This window comes from Peromyscus leucopus, chromosome X (genome assembly GCF_004664715.2).
Source record: "Peromyscus leucopus breed LL Stock chromosome X, UCI_PerLeu_2.1, whole genome shotgun sequence".
Classification (NCBI taxonomy): Eukaryota; Metazoa; Chordata; class Mammalia; order Rodentia; family Cricetidae; genus Peromyscus; species Peromyscus leucopus.
In genome coordinates, this window is record NC_051083.1 from 20504685 (window position 1) to 20525629 (window position 20945).

At 46.2% G+C, this 20945-nt stretch overlaps 1 protein-coding gene across 1 annotated transcript in view; it reads left to right on the forward strand.

The window, feature by feature from the left end:
- Window positions 1–1274: 1274 nt before the first annotated feature.
- Window positions 1275–20945, forward strand: part of Itih6 (inter-alpha-trypsin inhibitor heavy chain family member 6) — a 32584-nt gene continuing 12913 nt past the window's right edge. Inside the window, 5 exon segments of the mRNA XM_028883465.2 lie at window positions 1275–1429; window positions 2500–2654; window positions 11472–11582; window positions 15021–15268; window positions 17592–17761. Coding sequence (XP_028739298.1) covers window positions 1328–1429; window positions 2500–2654; window positions 11472–11582; window positions 15021–15268; window positions 17592–17761 — 786 coding nt within the window. The 5' untranslated portion in view covers window positions 1275–1327.

The window sequence follows — 20945 nt, forward strand, 5'->3', positions numbered from 1 at the left end:
TGATTTTTGCCTCTTTAGCACTTTGTTTCTTCCTTTTCTCGTGTGGTCTTCATTTACCATGGTCTCCTATTCCTTGTTCTCCCTCTCTGTTCTTGATCCAGCTGGGATCTCCTGCTCTCTTTCCCTCGACCATCGCCCTTCATTGCTCCCACTCATGTCCAGGTTGTTTATGTAGATCTCAGCCATTTCTCCATCACTGGGCGATCCTCGTGTCTTTCTTGGGGTCCTGTTTTCCAGGTAGCCTCACTGGTGATGTGAGTAGCAGTCCAGTCATCCTTGTTCCACATCTAGTATCCTCCTATGAGTGAGTACATACCATATTTGTCTTTCTGAGTCTGGGTTACCTCACTCAGGATGATTTTTTCTAGATCCATCCATTTGCCTGCAAACCTCATGATGGCATTGTTTTTCTCTGCTGAGTAGTACTCCATTGTGTATATGTGCCACAATTTATTTATCCATTCTTCAGTTGAAGGGCATGTAGGTTGTTTCCAGGTTTTGGCTATTACAAACAATGCTGATATGAACATATACCTCATCCCAGTATGCATTTACTGAATACCTACCACAGGTCAAGCATTCCAAAAGTACAGGCCCAATGTTCATAACTAAATGCTATTGTTATCCTCATTGCACAGATGGGGGAACTGAGGCGGCAGAGTGGTAAGTGTCCTCACTGAATATCATGCAGCCAGTGAGCTGTGAACTGCAGTTCCAACCCAGATGGTCTCGGTCCTGAGCCTATACTTTAAATGACTGAATTATGCTCTTTCTCATCTCAACTGCAGCCCATCTTAACCTCTGGGTATTCGTGAGACTAGAAACCTCATGTCTGTAGAATCTCTACACTGCTAGAGTCCCTCCTCCTGTGTCAGGACTAAAGTGAGCAACAGAAAAGACCGATGCTGGGGACTTGCCTCTCCAAGCTTCTTTAAAGGCTGCTACCTTTTTAAGATGATCAGTGCTCAGTGACCTTTCTCTGGCTCCAGTGGATGTTTATAGGAAAGAAAAACCCCACCCTGAGCCAACATAGCAAACAGACAGACCCAGCACTCTGGTATGTTTAGTTTCCATTCATCTTACAGCTGGATGAAGGGGGAAAAGGAGGCACGGAACTGGCCCTTCTCCAGGCACGATGCCAGCCTCAGCTCTTGGACAATCCTGGTTTGTGTAGGCCTCAATGCCACATTCAGAGACTTCCCCACCCTGTAGCATGGTCCCTCCCTCTCAAGAGAAGGGATACCTGGAAGTTTAAAAGAGGGAGGCCTTGGAGAGCAGGGCCAGACATTGTGGATGAGAACAGCAGGCCCGGGCCAGAAGTGGCACCATGTCTGCATGGAGGTGCCTCAGCTGTGTCAGTGTTTTGCTGACCGTCCTCCTAGACCTAACACACCAGGGACCCCATGGCTCTGCCTCGTCCAACAGCAAGGTCAGTTCTAGCATGAGAAGTCAATGCTCTGGAAGCTGAGAGAAACAGCTCCTTGGGGCGGGAGGAACAGAGGTTTCTCGGTCTGCTTCTGCAGGGCTGAGAAGCGAGGGCCAGAGACGAGAGTTGCTGATTGCTAAGTGCCAGTCAGGTGGTGTGCCAGTAGCCTTGGTTCTGGTTTCAGTTAGTCCTCCCAGCGCCCCTGTGAGCCACACTCTCTTGTTATTCCCATTAGAGAGAGGGGAAACACAGGCTCAGAGGTTAAGACAGGAAGCAGCAGAGCCAGAGCTTGAACCTACACCCAACTGATTCCAGATTGCCTCTTTGTCCCACTTCCCCACACTAAGAACAGACGAGATGTACGTGATGTGTGGGTGGAGGGAGGGGTCATAACTTCAGGGAAGACAGGGAAGAAGATAGTTATCTCACTACTGTGTGACCTCAGTGTCTGAGCCTCAGTCAACGTATCTGTCAGATGTGGAAAATACTAGAACTTAACTCCTCACACTGTGAGGATTAAATAGGATCATGAGTGCTGAGCACTTATCATGATTGCAGTATTTTACTGTACTTATCAGGCTCAATCTTTATAGCTGCAATCATAAAAACCTAAATATTTATCCCACTGCCTTGTAATAATGTAGGGCCCTGTGACTCCATCTTTTCTGTTCCATTCGAAAGCTTTTGCTAAAATGTTATGTTCATTCTAAAGTGAAATCTGTGGATCACCAGCAGCAGCGGTGGCAGCTTCAGGGAATTTGGGAGCAAGGAAGACATCAATCACCCTCTCCCTGGCCCAGGGTTGCTAAATTAGAACCCATGTTTTGTGAGATCTGAGTTCAGTAAAATCAGAGAAGTGCTTGTCCAGAAGCACTTTGATTTGGAGTCATCTGGGAAGCTTTACTTTGAGATTCACTTGCTGCACTCTCAGGTATATCCATCTAGAACAGAGGTCACTTTCTCGAGGTGCCTCAGTTTCTCCTCCAGTTCAGGAACCTTGAGCTCCCACGTACCAGCCCATCTTGGCCAATAAAGGGCTCTCTCTAAGTCACCTCTCTTGTATTCTCTTCCAGTTATTGATGACGAGCTATTCCGTACATTCCACTGTGGTGTCTCGTTATGCACACACTCTGGTCACCTCTATCCTCTGCAATCCCCATGATGAAGCCCATGAAGCCACCTTTGACCTGGATCTACCTCGAGTCGCCTTTATCTCCAATTTCACGATGTAAGTCTGCTTCCAAACTCATGGCTTCATTCATTTGTGCATGCATTCATTCAGTCTGTTTGCTCTTTCACAAGTGCAGAGCAGTTAAGAGGATGGATTGGAAAATCAGACTCCTTGATTTTGAATCCTGCCTCTGCCAGCTGTGGGACTCAGGACATGCTACCTAACTTTTGAGTCTTATTTTACACACCTGTAAAATGCGGATAAAATTAGAAACCACTTGCAAGGATTAACATGTGGAAATCTATGCTAACATCAGTGTCTGGTGTATGATAAATACTTGAAAAAGTTAGCTTTTTCAAAAAAAAAAATCCTTTTCCTGACACCGAAGGCATGACTTACATGGTTCTGGTTAGCTGCTCTCAGTCTACTGTCTAGTGGGGAACACACAAAAAAGGAATCAGGTAATTGAAATAAATAATGGAGGAGGAAAGAGAAATCTGAATGCAAAATGGTGGAAACCCCGAGGCCCAGCAGGAGACAGTGATCAATTCTGAATTCCCGTCAGTGGAAGAAACCCTTAGATAATGACACTTAGAGCAGACCTTAAATTATGAGATGCTCACTAGCTAAGCGCTGTGGAAGCAAGCCTGGAAACTCAAGGCCAAGGAATTAAGACACAAGTGTTCCCTCATGAGGAGAGAGTGCATGTACTTCTATGTCACTGAAGTCTGGATGATAGGCAGAGTGTAGAAGTGTGATCAGAAACGAGAACTGAGAGGTAGGAAAAGACTAGGCTCTTGGGGGCTTCCAGTGTGAACGCAAGGTCATGGAGCACACACATATTAAATATACTAAAGGACAAATATGGATTATGAGGAGTATACATCTAAGCCATCAAAGAATAATGGGAATCTCTATAAATAGAGCACTAATCGTCTTCCATTCCCTTTTCTTTGTCCCCAGCATCCCCAGGGACCTGTACACCCCATTGTAGAGATAGTGGGGCCCCTTAGAGAAGAGACATGGCAATGTGGTAAGTGAGCAGTGACAATAGCGAGGCAGGGCTGAGCTGGGAGAGCCAGCCAAGAAGCTGGGAGGCTGGGAAGTGCCCTGTGCTAGAGCATGGAAGGAGAACATGACGGTGGGATTGGAGAGACCACTGGAGAGAGGAAGAACCCGCTCATGGGGGGAATCTGAATGGTGATTGCCCCTTTTCTGGTTTGTTTGTTAGATAGGCCATGGATGAGATGAAGAATGAGGGGAGTCGATGAAAGGAAAGCTTAGTGGGGTTGCATTAGCCCACATATATCACAGTGAGAGTTATGAAAAGGCTTCTGGAGTTGGAGATGTAGCTAGGTCAGATGTTTTCCTAGTATGCCCAAAACCTTGGATCCAGTTCCCATCACCAGATAAAACTGCCATGATGGCACACGCCTGTCATACAAGCACTGGGGAGGTGGAAGCAGGAAGCTCCGAAGTTCATGATGATCATCCTCAGCTCCATGAGATCCTGCTTTAAAGGGACAAAAGGAAAGGGGACTTCTGTCTTGGAGTGGAGACATTCTCTGAGTTAGTGGATTAGGGAGTGCTAGCCAAACAGACTTTCTGTCCTTGCTTGGTCACTCCCACCCCATGACTGCAGAGAAGGCTCTTGTGCTATAAACAATCTTACAGCCCTAAGCCCATGTCCTGCCATCAAGAACCTCCAGGCTGCACGTTGGAGAATGGCTAGCTTGGAAGAGGTGCTTGGTGCGAAGTCTGTATAGGGAAGAAGAACTGAGATAATGAGAGGGAACTTCCCTGGAACAGGATTTCTAAGTGGGTAAGACTTGAAGTAACCAAGATCGTTGCAAGTAGAGGATCAAATGAACCAAATATGAGAATAAAAGCAGTCCCACAGACAAACAAACCAACCCCAGGCATGATATGAAGTGTGGGGCCAACCTGAGAGGTTGGCAGTCAGTTGATGTAAAGACCAAGCAATAGGCAGAATGGGGGTTCATTTCAATAGGGGGAAAAACACCAAAAGGATTTTTTAAAATTTTAGCAAAGCAGGCCGGAGAAATGTTCCTGGGCAGACTCTGTGGAAAGTATGCTGGCTGGAGGCAGCTCACACACAGAGGCCCCAGTGTGCTACTGCCAGAGTCGCCCCACCCTACCACCCCAGCCCCCAGGAGACCTTGAGGCCCAGCCAGCTCTGTCCACCCCCACACTAGCCCAGCCTCAGCAATACTGTTTCAGCTGCCTTGAAACACTCCTTGTCTAAGTAGTCTCTTCTGCCAGCTGCATATCTTCCCTTCGCATTCCTGGAAGCTGCTACTATCTGTGCCCTAGTTACTCCGTTCGTGAAATGGAGACAGCTGTTCTTACCTCCCACGGAGGTATATTCATGTCCTCTAGGACACCAAATTCTCACAGCTCAAAGGTAGCTCTGACCCCATCCATTTCTTCCCAGTTTGAGATTTATCCAACACTTCACATTCCTTGCTGCAACATGAGCTCATGGAGTCTTGAGTTCAAAGTCCTGGATTCTCTAGCCTTCTTTCTATAGCTCCCTTCTCTTTGATCCACTATTCCATGAAATGCACACTGGCTTTTCTTACTGTCATCCTGGGTCACTCATGAGATGATGGAGTGAGTACTGCATGCCAGGCATTAGCAGCAAACCCGGCAGACATGCCTTTGCCCTTAAGGAGCTCATAGTCTCCTAGAGAAGATGTGACATGGAAAACTTAAACTAATATGCATCAGTTTGTCTATGAGAAAGACTACAAAAAAGAGAGTAGCAAATAGAGCAAAGGAGACAGACTGGGTAGAGGTATCAGCTTAGAGTGATCAAAGACCAGGTGACATTAAGCAGAGACCCGAAGAGAGAAGTGTGAAGACTTACAACAATCTGGAAGAGGAATGGTCTAGGCAAACGGAAGAATAACTACAAAGCACTCTGGGACAGGAGTGCTGGACAAGTTCAGGGGGAAAAAAAGGTCAAGGAACACAATACACAATAGCTAAAAATACAGACAACCCAAGGGTCTAATTGATTAATTAGATACCTAAATGCACCATACTAAAAAGGGAATGAAGTCCTGCTACTTGGTTTTTTATTTTATTTTATTTTTGTTGTTGTTGTTTTGGTTTGGTTTTTTTTTTTTTTTTTTTCCGAGACAGGGTTTCTTTGTGTAGTTTTGATGCCTGTCCTGGATCTCGCTCTGTAGACCAGGCTGGCCTTGAACTCAAAGAGATCCTCCTGGCTCTGCTTCCTGAGTGCTGGAATTAAAGGTGTGAGCCACTACTGCCCGGCAAAGTCCTGTTACTTGTGATAACATAAATGGGCTAGTCCATGCCTCTAATCCCAGCATAGAAAAGGTTATGGCTAGAATATTGGGAGCTCAAAGCAGCTTAGACCACATACAAAAACCCTGTTTCCAAACAGTTGTTTTTTTGGTTTGGTTTGGGTTTGTCTTTTGTTTGTTTATTTGTTTTTAATCTGGTTTTGAGTTGGGTGTAGTTGCTCATGCCTATAATACCAGCATTTGGGATACTGAGGCAGAAGGATTGGGAGTCCAAGACCAGCCTTAGGCAGAACAAAACTCTATTTCAAAAACAACAGCAAAACACCGCCCCCCTCAAATTTTGGTTAGAAAGATGACTTGGCACCTAAGACCGCTGTCTGCACTTCCAGAAGTCCTGGGTCCAATTGCCAGCACCCACAAGATCACAACAACCTGTAACTCTAATTCCAGGGGATTCAACATCCTCCCTTGTCTCTGCAGGTACCAATCATGTACATAGTGTACGGTCATATATGCAGGCAAAACATCCATGCACATAAAATAAAATGATACATTTAATTCTTTTCAAACTCTCAAACCCTGCCAAGTGGATGGAATGGTCATTATGCTAAGTGAAGGATGTCAGGCCTGGAAAGGCAAGTGACCCATGATATCCTCACATGTGGAATCTAGATGGCTAAGCTCATAGAATTTGAGGGTGCAATGATGAGTTCTCAAGGCTGGTAGGAGGAAGGGGTCAGGAGAGGTGGGGAAATCTGATCACAATGAGAGAGGGACAACAAGCTCCAAGACACTGTTGTACAGCACAGGTGACAATTGTGCACCGTACTTCAAAGGGTAAAAGAAGGATTTGGAAAGTTTGACCACAGGTGATAAATGTTTGAGGATATACGTGGTTATTCTGATTTAAACATTACACAAGGCATACATGTATCATACAGGTATCAAACATTAAATACTCATTAGTACATACAACTTTTATGAGGGTTTTTAACATGCATGTGTATGTGTATATATGCAATTTGCATGTGTTATGGAGTCCAGAGGTTAATTTCAAGTGTCTCTCAGGCACCATCTACCTGTTTTGTGAGATAAGCTCTCTCACTGGCTTGGAACCCGCCAGTAAGCTAGGCTGGCTGGCCAGTGAACCCCAAGAATCCACTTCTCTCTATCTCCCCAATGCTGATAGTCCAAAAATGTCTCCACTATACATGCCCTGTCTCTTTTAGCATCGGTTTTAGGGATTAAACTCGGGTCTTGTACTTACAAGGTAAGCATTTTATTGGCTAAGCTATCTCCCAGGCACCACCTTATATACTTTTAAGTTAAAAATAATTTTAATTTTTAAAATTATTGAGAGACAGAAGCAAGAATATCAAGTTCAAGGCTTTTGAGTTGCAGAGTAAGCCCTGTTCAAACAAAACAAAAACCAAGAAAAGTGAAGGAGAAAAAAGGCTACATGGTGAGTTCAAGGCTAACTTAAGCTACAGAGTGAAACATTGTCTCAAAAAGTTAATGATATAGTTTAGTCACATAGAACTTACCCAGCATGTGCAAGAACCTAAGTTCCACTCCCAACTTTGCCAAAAGAGAGAGGGGAGGGGGAGGAGAAGAGGAAAGATGGAGAGAGGAAGAGAAGGAGAAGGAATGAGAGGAAAGAAAGAAAGGAAGGAAGGAAGGAAGGAAGGAAGGAAGGAAGGAAAGAAAGGAAGAAAGAAAGGGAAGAAAGAAAGAAAGAAAGGGAAGAAAGGGGAGGGAGGGTGGGAGGGAGGGAGGGAGGGAGGGAGGGAGGGAGGGAGGGAGGGGAAAAAAGTAGCAGCATGAGCAGAGCAGGGTGAGTGGCAGAAATAGTCATGGGATTGAAGAGGTAATAGCCATAATGTGTAGACTGCATAGTGCCTAGTGAAGAGTTTCGTTTTTATTCTCAGTTGAGATAGAAGCTACAGAGAATTTAAGCAGTAGAAATAAAGTGGCTTGATTTAAGATTAACAATATATGCCAGGCATCATGGCGAATGCCTTTAATCTCAGCTCTCTGGATGCAGATGCAGGTAGATTTCTGTTGCTCTAGGCCAGCCTGGTCTACACAGTGAGTTCAGGCCAGCCTGTAGTATGTAGTAAGACCCTATCTCAAATAAGCCAATGATCAAGAGATGTTTCTACTGCTATGAGATCAATCTATAAAGAGCAAGAGTTTAAAAGGGAGACCAGTTAGTAAGTGTGATTAGTAGTTTTTTGTCAACTTGACATAAACTAGACTCATCTGGGAAGATGGAACCTCAACTGAGAAAATGCCTCCATCAGACTGGCCTATAAGGAAGTATTTGGGTTCTTTTCTTGATTAGTGATTGATATGGAAGGACCCATCCCTCGTGGATGGTCCCACCCCTGGGCTGGTGGTCCTGGGTTGTATAAGGAAGCAGGCTGAGCAAGCCATGGGGAGCAAGCCAGTAAGCAGCGCCCCTCCATGGCCTCTGCAGCAGCTCCTGCCTCTAGGATCCTGCCCTGTTTAAGTCCCTGTCCTGACTTCCCTTCATGATGATGATAAGACACAAGCTGAAAGAAAATAAACCCTTTCCTCCACAAACTGCATTTGGTCATAGTGTTTATCACAAAATCAAAAGGCAATCGAGGATGGAAATTGGTAGTGGGTTCATGGGGTATTGCTGTGACAGGCCTGGCCTTGATGCTTTGGGGAGGACTGTGGGAGATTTTGAAACTCTGGACTAGAAAAGCTGTTGAGTGATTAGATGAGCTGTTCTGTGGGAGCGTGAAAGATAAGAATGCTGAGAGCAATGTAGATGACAGAGACCTGGACGGTCAAGTTTCCTAGGGAAGCAAAGACTTTATCAGACTGTTCTTATGACATTTTGAATTGAGAATCCTTGGTTTCTGGTCAGCTGGGGCTGAAAAATCAACTGATTAACAAGAGACCAGTATCACTAAAGTGAAATTTTTGCTTTTCTGGAACAATCGATGCTGATTAGCTGGGGCTGAAGAATCAGCTGTGATTAATAAGAGACCAGCATCATTAAGGTGAAATCTTGTGGGAAGTGATTCCTGGAGGTTAGCATACTGAAGCTGTGGTCCAGGAACACCAAGGTTGCATCTCAAGCTGGTAGCTGAACTTGGAAATGTGCAAGAGTCTCCTATATAGTGTTGTTTTTGAACTTGTGAAAGGGTCATAGAGAGCAACTGAGGCTTGGCACTGTGAGAGGCCAGGAGAGGCCACTGGTGAAGGTGCAGCCTCAGTGGCAGTGCAGATCCAGCATGCAGGTGCCAGGACTATGGGATGACAACCAAAGACAGTGGCAAGTGTGGTGTGGAGCTGGCCTGAGCCTAGGAGACCAGCTGTGTGTGTTGTAGATGGCAGAGCTGAAGAAGTGGAGCTGCCCAAGCACTCTGAAGCCCAGGAGATTGTTAGTAAATTCCCAACACTGGACTTTTTACACTGTTGGAGTTTGGTTTTGCTTTGATTGTAGCTGTGCCCTGATTCTTTCCTCTTGGGATAAGAAGTATGTAACTTTTTTTCCCCTATTTTACAAGAGCTCATAGTTAGGGACTTTGAATTTTTAGAGAGACTTTGGCTATCTTAAAGAGGCTGAACTTTTTTAAAGTGTTTGAATTTTTTAAAGAGTGTGAGACTTTCAAAGTTGTTCTGTTTTACACTGTGATATTAACATGAGATCTTGGGGATAAACAAGATAGAAATGTTACAGTTTCATAGGGATGTATTTGTGTGTCATGTTGACAAGGGATCACTTGTGCTGATTAGTTTTTTGTCAACCTGATACAAGCTACAGTCATCTGGGAAGAGGTAGTTGAACTGAGAAAATGCCTCCATCAGATTGGCCTATAGGCAAGCCTGTAAGGGCATTTTTTTAATTAGTGATTGATGGTGGGTATGGCCCAGGGCATTGTAGGTGGTAACATCTCTGGGCTGGTGGTCCTGTGTTCTATAAGAAAACAGGTTGAGCAATCCATGAGGACCAAACCAATAAGCAGCACCCCTCCATGGCTTCTGCACCAGCTATTACCTCCAGTTTTCTGCCCTGCTTGAATTCCTGCCCCGACTTCACTCATTGATGGAGAGTGACCTAAGAATTGCAAGCTTAAATAAACCCTTTCTGTTTCTTCCACTTTCAGTATTCCTTAGTTTCCTGCAGTAGGGTTGAGGCCTCATGACCTTTCCTCCCATGTTAAAGTACCTATTGGTGTCTTCTTTGGTCAGGTCATGCTAAGACAGCCATATTGTTGAGACTTCATGGGTGTAGTTTCTCTGACATTCTAGGAGACACAATCTCACAGCAAACTTCCTGGTCCTCTGGCTCTTACAATCTTTCCATTTCCTCTTCTGCAATGATCCCTGAACTTTAGGTGCAGGCATTGTGTTGTAGATGGACCAGCTGGGAATGGGCTGCACAACTCTGCATTTTGATTGGTTGTGGTTTTCTGTAATAACCTCTGTTTGTTACAAAGAGAAGTTTCCTTGATTAGGGGTTAGAACTATACTTATATGTGAGTATAAGAATAAATATTTAGATTGTACTTAGGGATTATGCTGGTTTAGTAAAGTGGCCGTTGTAGGTTCTCCTCCAAGAACCATGACTTCATTAGCCTGGATAGCTGGCTAAGTTTCCAGTATCAGGCATTTCTCTCTAGTTGAGAATATCTTAACTCCAATTAGAGAGCTGTTGGTTACCACCAAGGTATGTGTGCCACTACTGCACCCTTAGGGTTATTGTGCCATGCTGCTTGTTGCTGTGGCTCACAGGCATCAAAGCTGGGTAGGACTGTTGGTTGCTTCCCTACTTTGAAAGTTTGTAGGGTGCATTATGGGGTACTATGAACACCAGTTGTGAGGGAGGGACCGTTCATGTCAGATCCAGCTCAGGTCCTTTAAGGCCTGCGTCACTGACAATTTTTACCACTTATACCATTCACAATATTATTTACCTAATGTGTTTTCTTTAAAAAGACACATTTTTAGGTTGTTATTCATATCCCAAGCAACAGTGCCTGTGAGTTACTGAAGTATATAGTGTGTGTGTGTGTGTGTGTGTGTGTGTGTGTGTGTGTGAAACTTGAGATGGAATCTCATTAAATTGCCTAGCTTGTCCTGGAACTCACTATATAGCCCATAATGGCCTTGAATTTGTGATTCTCCTGCCTCAGATTCCTGAGTACTGGGATTATAGGACTGTACCACCATGCTTAGCTTGGTGTGTTTATTTAAAAATAAATGTTCTAGCAAATATTCAACAATTAAAATAAAAATGTTACAACTAAAAATATTATTGTGTCTTAAAAGGCAAGCATTCAACACTTTGAGAAACACAAAACTCCAACAGGTCTACCATATGTTATGTGGTCTCTCTTTCCCCAGTTGACAAATAAATTTCAAGAGAATATTTTCCTCTTCCTCTCTTGCTGTCATTAATTCTTTCCACTCAATCTTAATGACAGATTTTTTTCTTTCTTTTTTCTATCCCCATTCTTCTTCCTCTTATTTGTATCTATGTTTTGGACCATCTTTTTTCTTTTCTATCTCTGCTACCTCTTCTTGTTTTCTGCCCCATCAGGACCATCGACAATAAAGTCTATGTTGCAGAAATCAAGGAAAAACACCAGGCAAAGAAAATCTATGACAAAGCCTATCAGCAAGGAAAGACAGCTGCTCATGTGGGCATCAGGTAAGGCTCCATCTGGTCTGAAATGTGACTAACTGTCTTAGTTGTGTGACCAGGAATGATATTCCTTCTCTCTGGATCTCATCCTCTGCTTCAGTAAAATGCAGACAATAATTTCTACTTCACAGGATTACATTAAGATTATGTGAGTCAGTAAATATCAATGCCTATAACCGTAGATGTTTAGTAAGTGGGAGTTTACTTCTTCCCTAATTCCAGCTTTCTTCTGCTAGTAAAATGTAGCTTATTTAATAAGTGGTACTTTGGGGGAAAATTATGTGCAAGTGAGTTTTTCTCTTCTTTCCTTGTTTTTATTTTTAATGGGATATTTTATTTATTTATTCTTTGAAAATTTCATATATGTATACAATGTATTTTGATCATATCCAACTCTCATCCTCCATCCAAGTCCTCATATACCCCTATAGTGAATTTCTAAACGGTCTTATAAATAAAAAAAAAAAAAAACACGGAGCCAGAAATTGAGGTTAAAGCCTGAGAGAGATCAAAGGAATAGGAAAAGCCACCAGCCAACCTTACCTCACCAACTCTGCAGCTTCCAAAAGTGCAAGATACTTCCTGTCTACTCAAGCCTATATGCCTTGCTGTTCTGCCATCTGATTTGCTCTCTTCGTTCAGCTACATCACTTCCTCTTCCTGCCCAGCTCTGTCACTTTCTGTCTGTTTGTACAGACCTCCAGACCTCCATGGTTAACTAGTGTTAGAATTTAAGGTGTGTGCCACCACACCTGGCTGTTTCCAGTGTGGCCTTGAACTCACATAGCTCCAGACAGATCCCTGCCTGCCAAGTGATAGGATTAAAGGCATGTGTTAACATTGAGTGACTTTTGTGTTTACTTATAATGGCTGGAGTTTTCCTCTGATCTCCAGGCAAGCTTTATTTATTAGAGCACAAATAAAATATCACCACATACCCCCCTCAATGCATCCCTCTTCCAACTTCATATCCTCTTCTTTTGTTCTTTATAATGCTCTAAGTCCAATCAGTGCTGCACATTTACAAATGGGTGTGGGCCATTCACTGGAGCATAGGCAACCTACCAGTGACCACATCTTCCAAATAAAGATGACTTTCCCTCCCCCACAGAAGCCACCAACTAATTCTTTAGTAAAGAGCAGGATTTCATGGGCTCTTCTCCCATTCGTGCTGGAATTTTGATTGGCTTGATCTTGTGCAGGTCTTATGGAGGTAATTACAGCTGCTGTGAGTCCATGAATACAAAATCCATGTCATATAGAAGAGATTGTTTCATAGTATTTCTTCAAATTCTTCAGCTTTTGCATTCTTTCTGCTCCCTATCCCATGATGTTACCTGGACATCAGAGGGGATCATATGGACATCTTATTTAGGGCTGGGTCACTTATTCTCAGCATTTTGATCAGTTATGAGTCTCTTAACTAATCACTGTTGAGTGTAAAAAGAAGCTTTTCTGATCAAGGTGGAGAACATTTTAACAATATGACCATTTAGTAAAACAACAATAGTAGGTTCTTTCTTTGGGCCTGGGACTTCCTTAGCCATAGACTTTTGACTAGGTTTTCAGTACCAGGCATGAAATTCTTCTTGTGAAGAATGCCTCAAATCCAATCAGAGAGTAGCTGGTTACCCCTGTGACAGTCACTCTGCTATTACATATCTTGCCTGGTAATCTGATACTGTGGTATGGTAGATACAGCTCTGGAAAAGACCACTGATAAATCTCCCCAAGCAGCCTACATAAAACCGTCCAGCGCTAGGGAAGCTAGCTAGCAGGAAAGAAGTTTCCTGGTCAGTTCAAGACTGATTTATCTATTCCCTGCAACCGGTGTGTGGTGTCTTCAGCAATAAGGTTTAACCATCTTTCTATTGTGGGAAAGCTAGAAAAATGGTAATGGCCTATATTATTTGGGGGCTTCCGGGGACTCTTTGAAAAAATAATTCATAAGGAGGTATCCCACACCTCACATTAGGATTTTAGTTTAATAACCTATGGCTTCTGGGAGTAGCATTTCCACCTGTGGAGGGTACCTCCATTAAAACTACTTTTTGAAATGTTATTTTAAATTATCTGACAAAGTAGTAGGTTTGCATACACTGGCTTTTTCATACATTCTTAATTTTGGTTAACCCATATCTCATATCCTCATCTCCCCATACACAACTCTCTTCAGTATTTACAACTTCAGACTCCCAGCGCATATACTACGATTCCTGTCCATCTCTGCTTCCCTGTATGGGTCCTGGCCATGGACAAACCTTACTTCAGCAGTTCTCTTAATCGGGCCACACCCCCTTCGTCCCCCACCTCCCAAATGTTCTTCCCTCAGATGTGAACACAGCTGTAATTGCGTCACCCGGGCAGCTCAAGAGCAGCACAGTCAGGAGAAGAGCGGGTTCTTCACTTTTTCCGGTACCTAAGGCTCTCTGGGTTCCGTTTCCCCATTAGCTTTGCTTCCTTCCAACGTCATCATATTGACTGTGGCTAAATGGAACCCAGGGGTCCTCAGCTCCCCCTGGAGCTTTGCCACCGTAAAGCCCTGTTCTGAGGGTCCCCTTAGCATTCTCCCATAATCATTCAAATGGTGTCCTTTCTTCAGAAACAAGACCAACAATCATCCCTCCTGTGGAACCTAATTCTATCCCATCTACACAAAAAGAAAAAAAAAAAACCTTTAGACTCAAATATCCCTCCTTCCTTTAAAGGACATATGCCCTACTCATCCCGTTAAGGCCTTGACTCCTATCCTACATTCACGGGCCGTTTCTGGCTTCCTGACTTGGACAGACACTTCAAGTTAAACATAGATGTCTAAAAGTTTGAAGTTAGGATCCACATGTGAGAAATAAAATGCAGTATTTGTCTTTCTGGCCTGGGTTAACAAGTGAGACTTGCCTAGATTGACTTACTTCTTAAATGAGTCCCATTTGTCTGGTGTAAATGTTGTATTTTTTATGGATTCCTCTCAACTTCTAAGAGAGTTTCATCTTACAGGAATGCTTTAGATTTTACTACTGAAAACTCAGTTGTTGCCATATAAAGAAGCTCTGTTTAACACAAGGATAAGGCAGGTTTGGGAGACTATTAAAGGGAGAGAAGCATTGTTTGTGTAAATTGAAACCTTTTTTTGTTAAACAAAGCATTAGCCCCTAATTGTTCTGTTCTGGATTCAGATATTTATCAAACATGTTTCTGTAAGGGAGAAAGCTACCTTTGAGATCACTTTCCGGGTAGAATGTTCAGGAGGAGGAAGAGGAAGGAAAGGAGGTTGGTGAGTAGATGCCTGGATGATTGACTGCGGCCCAGGGACTTGATTGAGACAGAAGCCTGATCAGGTCCAGTTGGTTAAGAATGAGGCTTAGCAGAAGCATGCCATCTAATGATTCCCCTATGCCACAGGAAATCCAATACCGTTTCCATCCATTTCTACTTCTTGTCCAGGGACCGGGAGTCAGAAAAATTTCGAATCTCCACTAGGCTGGCAGCAGGCACAGAGGTAACTTTTGCCCTTGCATATGAAGAACTTCTACAACGACATCAGGGCCGGTACCAGTTGGTGGTAAGCCTGAGGCCTGGACAGTTGGTGAGGAAGCTGAATGTAGAAATCACGGTGTCTGAAAGGACAGGCATTGCCTATGTGCACATACCTCCACTGAGGACCAGCCAAGTGTGCACCAACAACCAAACAAGTATGTGGGCAGTGCTATGAGATACTAAAGACAATGCCATTCTTTGAATGGAAACCAATCCTTCAGTAATGTACCTATACCAATTTCCTTCCCAAAGCAGAGAGAGGGGGACTTGCTTAGAGTTCAAGATATTTGCACTCCACTACCTGCCCAATTCTTGAAGTCAATATGAACTTGGCATGAAATAGAAGCTTCTGAAAGTATAGATTCAATTACTAAAAGTAATTAATGAACCATGCTTGGTGGCACATGTCTATAACCCAGGCACAAAAAGGCAAAATCAGGTACCTCTGTGAGTTCAAGGCTAGCTTAGACTACATAGTGACTTACAGGTCTAAACAGTGAGACCCTATCTCAAAAAAAAAGAACTAATGTTTGACAGGCAAAAGTATAGTGGATCATGAAGTACTGTGTTAACAGTGTTGAAGGCTGTGGGAATCATGGGGGACGAGTCCTGCTTTTCCTAAATGACCACAAAGAGAAGAAGGAAAGCAGAAAGGTAGCAGAGGTGATGCCAGATGCAGGGCACCAAACGATCTTGACTAATAGGCTTGCACTCAAGCCCATCCGGAGGAGTGTGATATGAGAACTGGCTGCAGTGCGATCACGATATAATATGAAGGAGACACAGAATCCAGGACCTTGCCATACTGGAACCTGGTACCGTAGGCTTGAGTTAGGACCACAAATTTCCATGTTTAACCAGTCTCAAGTGAACTGGATATCCAGCCAAGCTCGGGCACCACTAAACCAATTTAAACACTTTCGTGTGAGTTGAGAAGACAGAAACAGGGAAATTACATAGCTCTAGTGGCTACCCTGGCAGAGATTGTCAGCACTAGAGACTACAGCTGATGGGAACCTGCCCAGCCAGAAAGACAGCATGATGCATGTGGTGCAAGCTGGGTTCCAGCCAGGATTGACTTTGCCATAAGATGGGGCCAAATGAGCAAGGCTTCCCTTTGTTGATCTGTCAGATGAAAGAGAGAAAACTATGATCTAAGACCACAAGGAGAGGTTTGATTTCCCAGAGCTGAGAATGGATCCTAGGGCCTGGTTCATGTCAGAGGTCATTCTCTCACAGAGCTACACCCTAAGACACATGCAAAAAAACGGGACCATTCTCCCTCCATGGGACATAGCATCATAATGAATACTGGTGGTGATGCAATCATTTCCCTTCATTTGACACTCATGGAGGTCCAGGTGTGCTGCCAAATGCCTTTTCCCATAAGCTCACAGTTGACCCCTAAAACAACCTCCTCTGACCTAGGAGCTACTGCCCCCCCAACCCCCATGCTGTTTCTATGGAGACCAGAGCTCACAGAAAGGGAACAAGGGCCCAGGCACACAGGGCACTATCAGGGACCTGAGCCCACAGGGCAGCTGAATCTAGCAGCCCTGCATGCTTAAGCCCCAAGCTAAAAATGGCAGCTCCCTCCCCCTTCTCCTTAAAGGTTAAAACAGAGGATAGAAGGAGTCCTGTGGGGATAAAACAAAACAAAGAGCCCTGGAAGGAAGGAAGCCCAGGGAATGTATGTGAGCAGGCGCCTCAGAGCATGGGGGCTTGGTTTGCCCCTAAGCTTCCTGACAGCTGTAGCAGGAAGGAGGGGGGAGCAGAATTCCCAGGTCTCCATTTTCTGGAGAAAAGGAGGCCCCGAGACATTTCTAAATGGACACTTGTCTTGGACTAAAATTCCAGAGGAGTTGATCTTGCAGCCGGTTCAGCAAATGTCCAGAAGCAAAAGTCGTGAGTGATTTCACGAAACTCTGAAGGGGTCATTCACACGCATGATTCTGGGTGACAGGGGGAAGAGGGAGAAGAAGAGCCAGGCGGTTGTGTCCCAGAGGAGATCCCTGCTAGCCTGGCCTGTCCCAGAGCAGGAAGGACAGGAGAGGAGCCCAGCCCTGCCACTGTGTCTGTCTCTGTCCTCACCACCCACTACACTGCCCCTCTGGAGGAGGACACTGAGGCTCCTGGGGGAGCTGGGGACATGCGAGTCCTCAGAGACAGGCCATGGGTTGGGTGGGAAGTGAGGCAGGGTGAGGTCATGAGGGAAGGACAGACCCTCTACCTCCAGTGCGGGGAGCTGAGGGAGGACGGGGTCTGGCAGCAGGGTGTGATGAGCGGGGCAGGGCGGGAGCTGCCACAGGGCTCCTGACAGAGTGGCCATGGGGCAGCTGGAAGGGCATGCTAGGCTGGTGGAGCCCCTGGGAGTGCGGGGACTGCACCTCTCACTCTCCCCACACATGGCCCCGTCACTGTCTCCATCCATGGCTTTTCTCTCCACTGAGCCTCCCTCCCACCTCAACACCCATACAGGTGAGGGTGACGCGCCCCCATCCACCAGGATACAGAGGGGAGAGACCTGTGTCCGCATCACCTTCTCCCCAACACTGCACGACCAGTCTGCCTTCTCCAGATCAGGCATCATGGCCGACTTCACGGTCCACTATGACGTGGCCATGGAGGACATCATTGGAGACGTGCAGGTACCTGGACCCCAGAGATGTAGGTCTTGGGCACACCATCACTCGGGCCAGGGTCACGCTCTAGGCTATAGGAGCTGTCCCTCTGAGTGTTCCTAGGGACATGTGAGCGCTAGCCATCAGGGACAAAGTAAGTGGCTTCGCTCCTTGGGAATCATGTCTGCACCTCACAGACACAGAACTGGAGGACTTGAAGCAGGGCCTGAATGGACCCACCTAGTCGTGCCAGTTCCTAGCCTGCTCTGAAGCAGCCCTTTTGCAAAGCAAGGCATTGCTGAGTGTTAGGTTTTCATGCTTGTGTAGCTCTCAGAGTATCCTGTTGTCCTTGGCTTTCTTGCTGTGGTTGGCTTCTGAACACTTGTTCCCCATCATGAGGCCCTTTCCTGCACAGGAATGTGTCAACTCTGAGCCTGAACACCCCTGGATAGAGGGGGGAGCTCCTGAGCACCAGCTGAGTAGGGCAGCCCTGACCCAAGACCCCTTGGGCTTGCTGGTGAGGTTGGCCAAAGACTGGGAAGTCAGTCCCCAAAAGTCTTTTCCTGCCTCCCTGCTCCTGCCCAGCACACGAGCCACCCTGCTGAAAGGCCTCAGGCCACCAAGCAGCTTTCTCCACCACCACCTGAGCCAGGCCCAAAGAGCACAGGAGCAAAGATTTGCTCAGGCTCACTGCTGAACTGGTGTGTCTTCCTCCATCTCCTCCACTGCTGAGCATCTGCCTCTCCACCTTGATTCCTTGGTAAACTCCTTCCTATCTGCATGCCCTCCACATACCAGCTATCTACATTTCCTCCACTTCTTGCCATCTATATCCCCTCCGTGTCTCACCTCTCTACATCCCCTCCACACCTCACCCATCTACATCCCCTCCAAATCTCATCATCTACATCCCCTCCACATCTCACTCATCTACATCCCCTCCACATCTCACCATCTACATCCCCTCCACATCTCACTCATCTACATCCCTCCACATCTCATCATCTATATCCCCTCCACATCTCACCATCTACATCCCCTCCACATATCTCCATCTACATCCCCTCCACATCTCTCCATCTACATCCCCTCCACATCTCACCATCTATATCCCCTCCACATCTCACTCATCTACATCCTCTCCACATCTCACCATCTACATCCCCTCCACATCTCACCATCTACATCCCCTCTATATCTCACATGTCTACATCCCCTCCACATCTCACCATCTACATCCCCTCCACATCTTACCTGTCTACATCCCCTCCACATCTCACCATCCACATCCCCTCCACTTCTCACCCATCTACATCTCCTCCACAATCCACCCACACTTGCTCTCCTCTATCCCACCCCATACAGTGTTGTTGACAAGACTGCTCCTTCATCCCTATCTTGACACATCCTCCAGCAGAACTAGTCCAGCCTAGGGCCTAACTCTTTGGTGCTAGAAACTCAGGAGGGATTGGACTAACCTCCCAATCTCTCCCTTGGCTAACTCCTGGTTGTGAAGCAGACAAATCCATGTTGGCATCAGAGATCAAATACACCATAGGTGCTGAGATAAGCAGTGAGTGAGTGAGTGAGTGAGTGTGTGTGTGTGTGTGTGTGTGTGTGTGTGTGTGTGTGTGTGTGTGATGCCAGGCCTGTAGGCATTAGGACAGTCTTCCTGAGAGATGGTAACAACTACCTTCCTATGGCAAAGTGAATAGATCTGGCCTGGAGTGAATGAAGGACCCGGCACAGGGGCGGGGTGGGGCATGACAGAATATGCAGAATTATGGCAGGGACGCATAGAGAGACTCAGGACAGTGATGGCTATTGCCAAGAGGCAGGGCTGGAAGGACTGCAGTAAGACAGGGAATCTTACAATGAGCTGTCTACACTGTCCAAATGGCTCGGGGTACCGGGACCCAAATCGAAGGGCCTGCTCAGAGCACTCAGCCCCACCAGCTTGCTTCACTCTCTTAAGTTTTCCCAGTGCAGGCAATGACCTGGAAAACTTTGCCCGTGCTGTCTTGGCTGGGGTGGGAGGATGGGTGTGGGGGCAGAGGGACAGAGAAAGTGCTCTGAAGAGGTGGCCTGTGATGGCAGGAGGAGAGCTCAGGGTCTCAGAATCCCTCTTGTAAGAGGGAAAGGCATCGGGGAGGTGGGGTCTGCTCAGAGTCCAAAGGCTTCTGCTGGCTTAGGAACCAAGCTTGTCCTAGATGCCTTTAGTGTTGGGGCAGTGAGTCTGGGAGCAGCACGTGCTGTGGGTTCAACGGGAATGAACACTGGTAGGGGACTCTCGCAGCTGTCTTTAGCTGGGATGCTCCCAGTGGGAAAGAAGCTGGGTAGAAGTCCAAGGGCAACTGGGAGCAGGGGGATGTGTCTGTGAGTGGAAAGCACATGATTGCCCATGCTGTAAGGAAGACCTAGTATGGGGCATCCTGGGAGAGCAGCTGACACAGAAATAAGGTGGTTGATCTCATACAGGGTCCATGGCAAGAAGGCATGGCCCTCAGCGGGAGGCATATGAACCCCTCCCCAGTCAAGGAGGTTTGTGCAAGTGCATATGACTTGGTGCCCTTCAGTGGGCTCAGGGACTGAGACTATGTGGTGACTGACTAAAAGGGCTGTGGGAGCTTGCTGGGCAGTTTCTGGCACCCAGGCTACAAGCTAGCCACTAGAAATCTGGTTAGAATGCAGTCCAGGATTGGTGGGCACATCCCCCTCACCCCCACAGGTATACCAGGTACATAGGAGCCCCCAAGGATTCTGCCCATGGCTTGACAGTGACAGGGTGGGTGAGTGATAGAAGCCTTGGGGAAGTGGGACAAGGAGCCGGGATTGTGTGGAATAGGCCCCCCATTCTGTGTGAATTAATTCACAGGCAGGGATGGAGGGGGAAAGCATTTCCTCTTCCCATTCCCTCTCCTCTGGAAAAGGGGAGCTCCCAGGGTGATTGAGGGCAGGCAGGAGCAAATACTGCTTGCCCTGGGCAGCCCTCAGGCCTCAGGCCTGGAACTGCAGGCTCCAGGACAGCCTAGACCCCTAGGCAGCCTAGGCCTCCCTGGGCTGGAGAGGACACTGGTCCTGAGGGCCTCCAGACCCATCTTCTTTCCTTCCCTGCACAGACCCAGCCCTCAGGCTCTGCAGAGGGAAGATGGAGTGTGGGGGCAGGGGCCGGCAGCCAATCACATCAGGACAGCCCAAGGCATCTGTACCT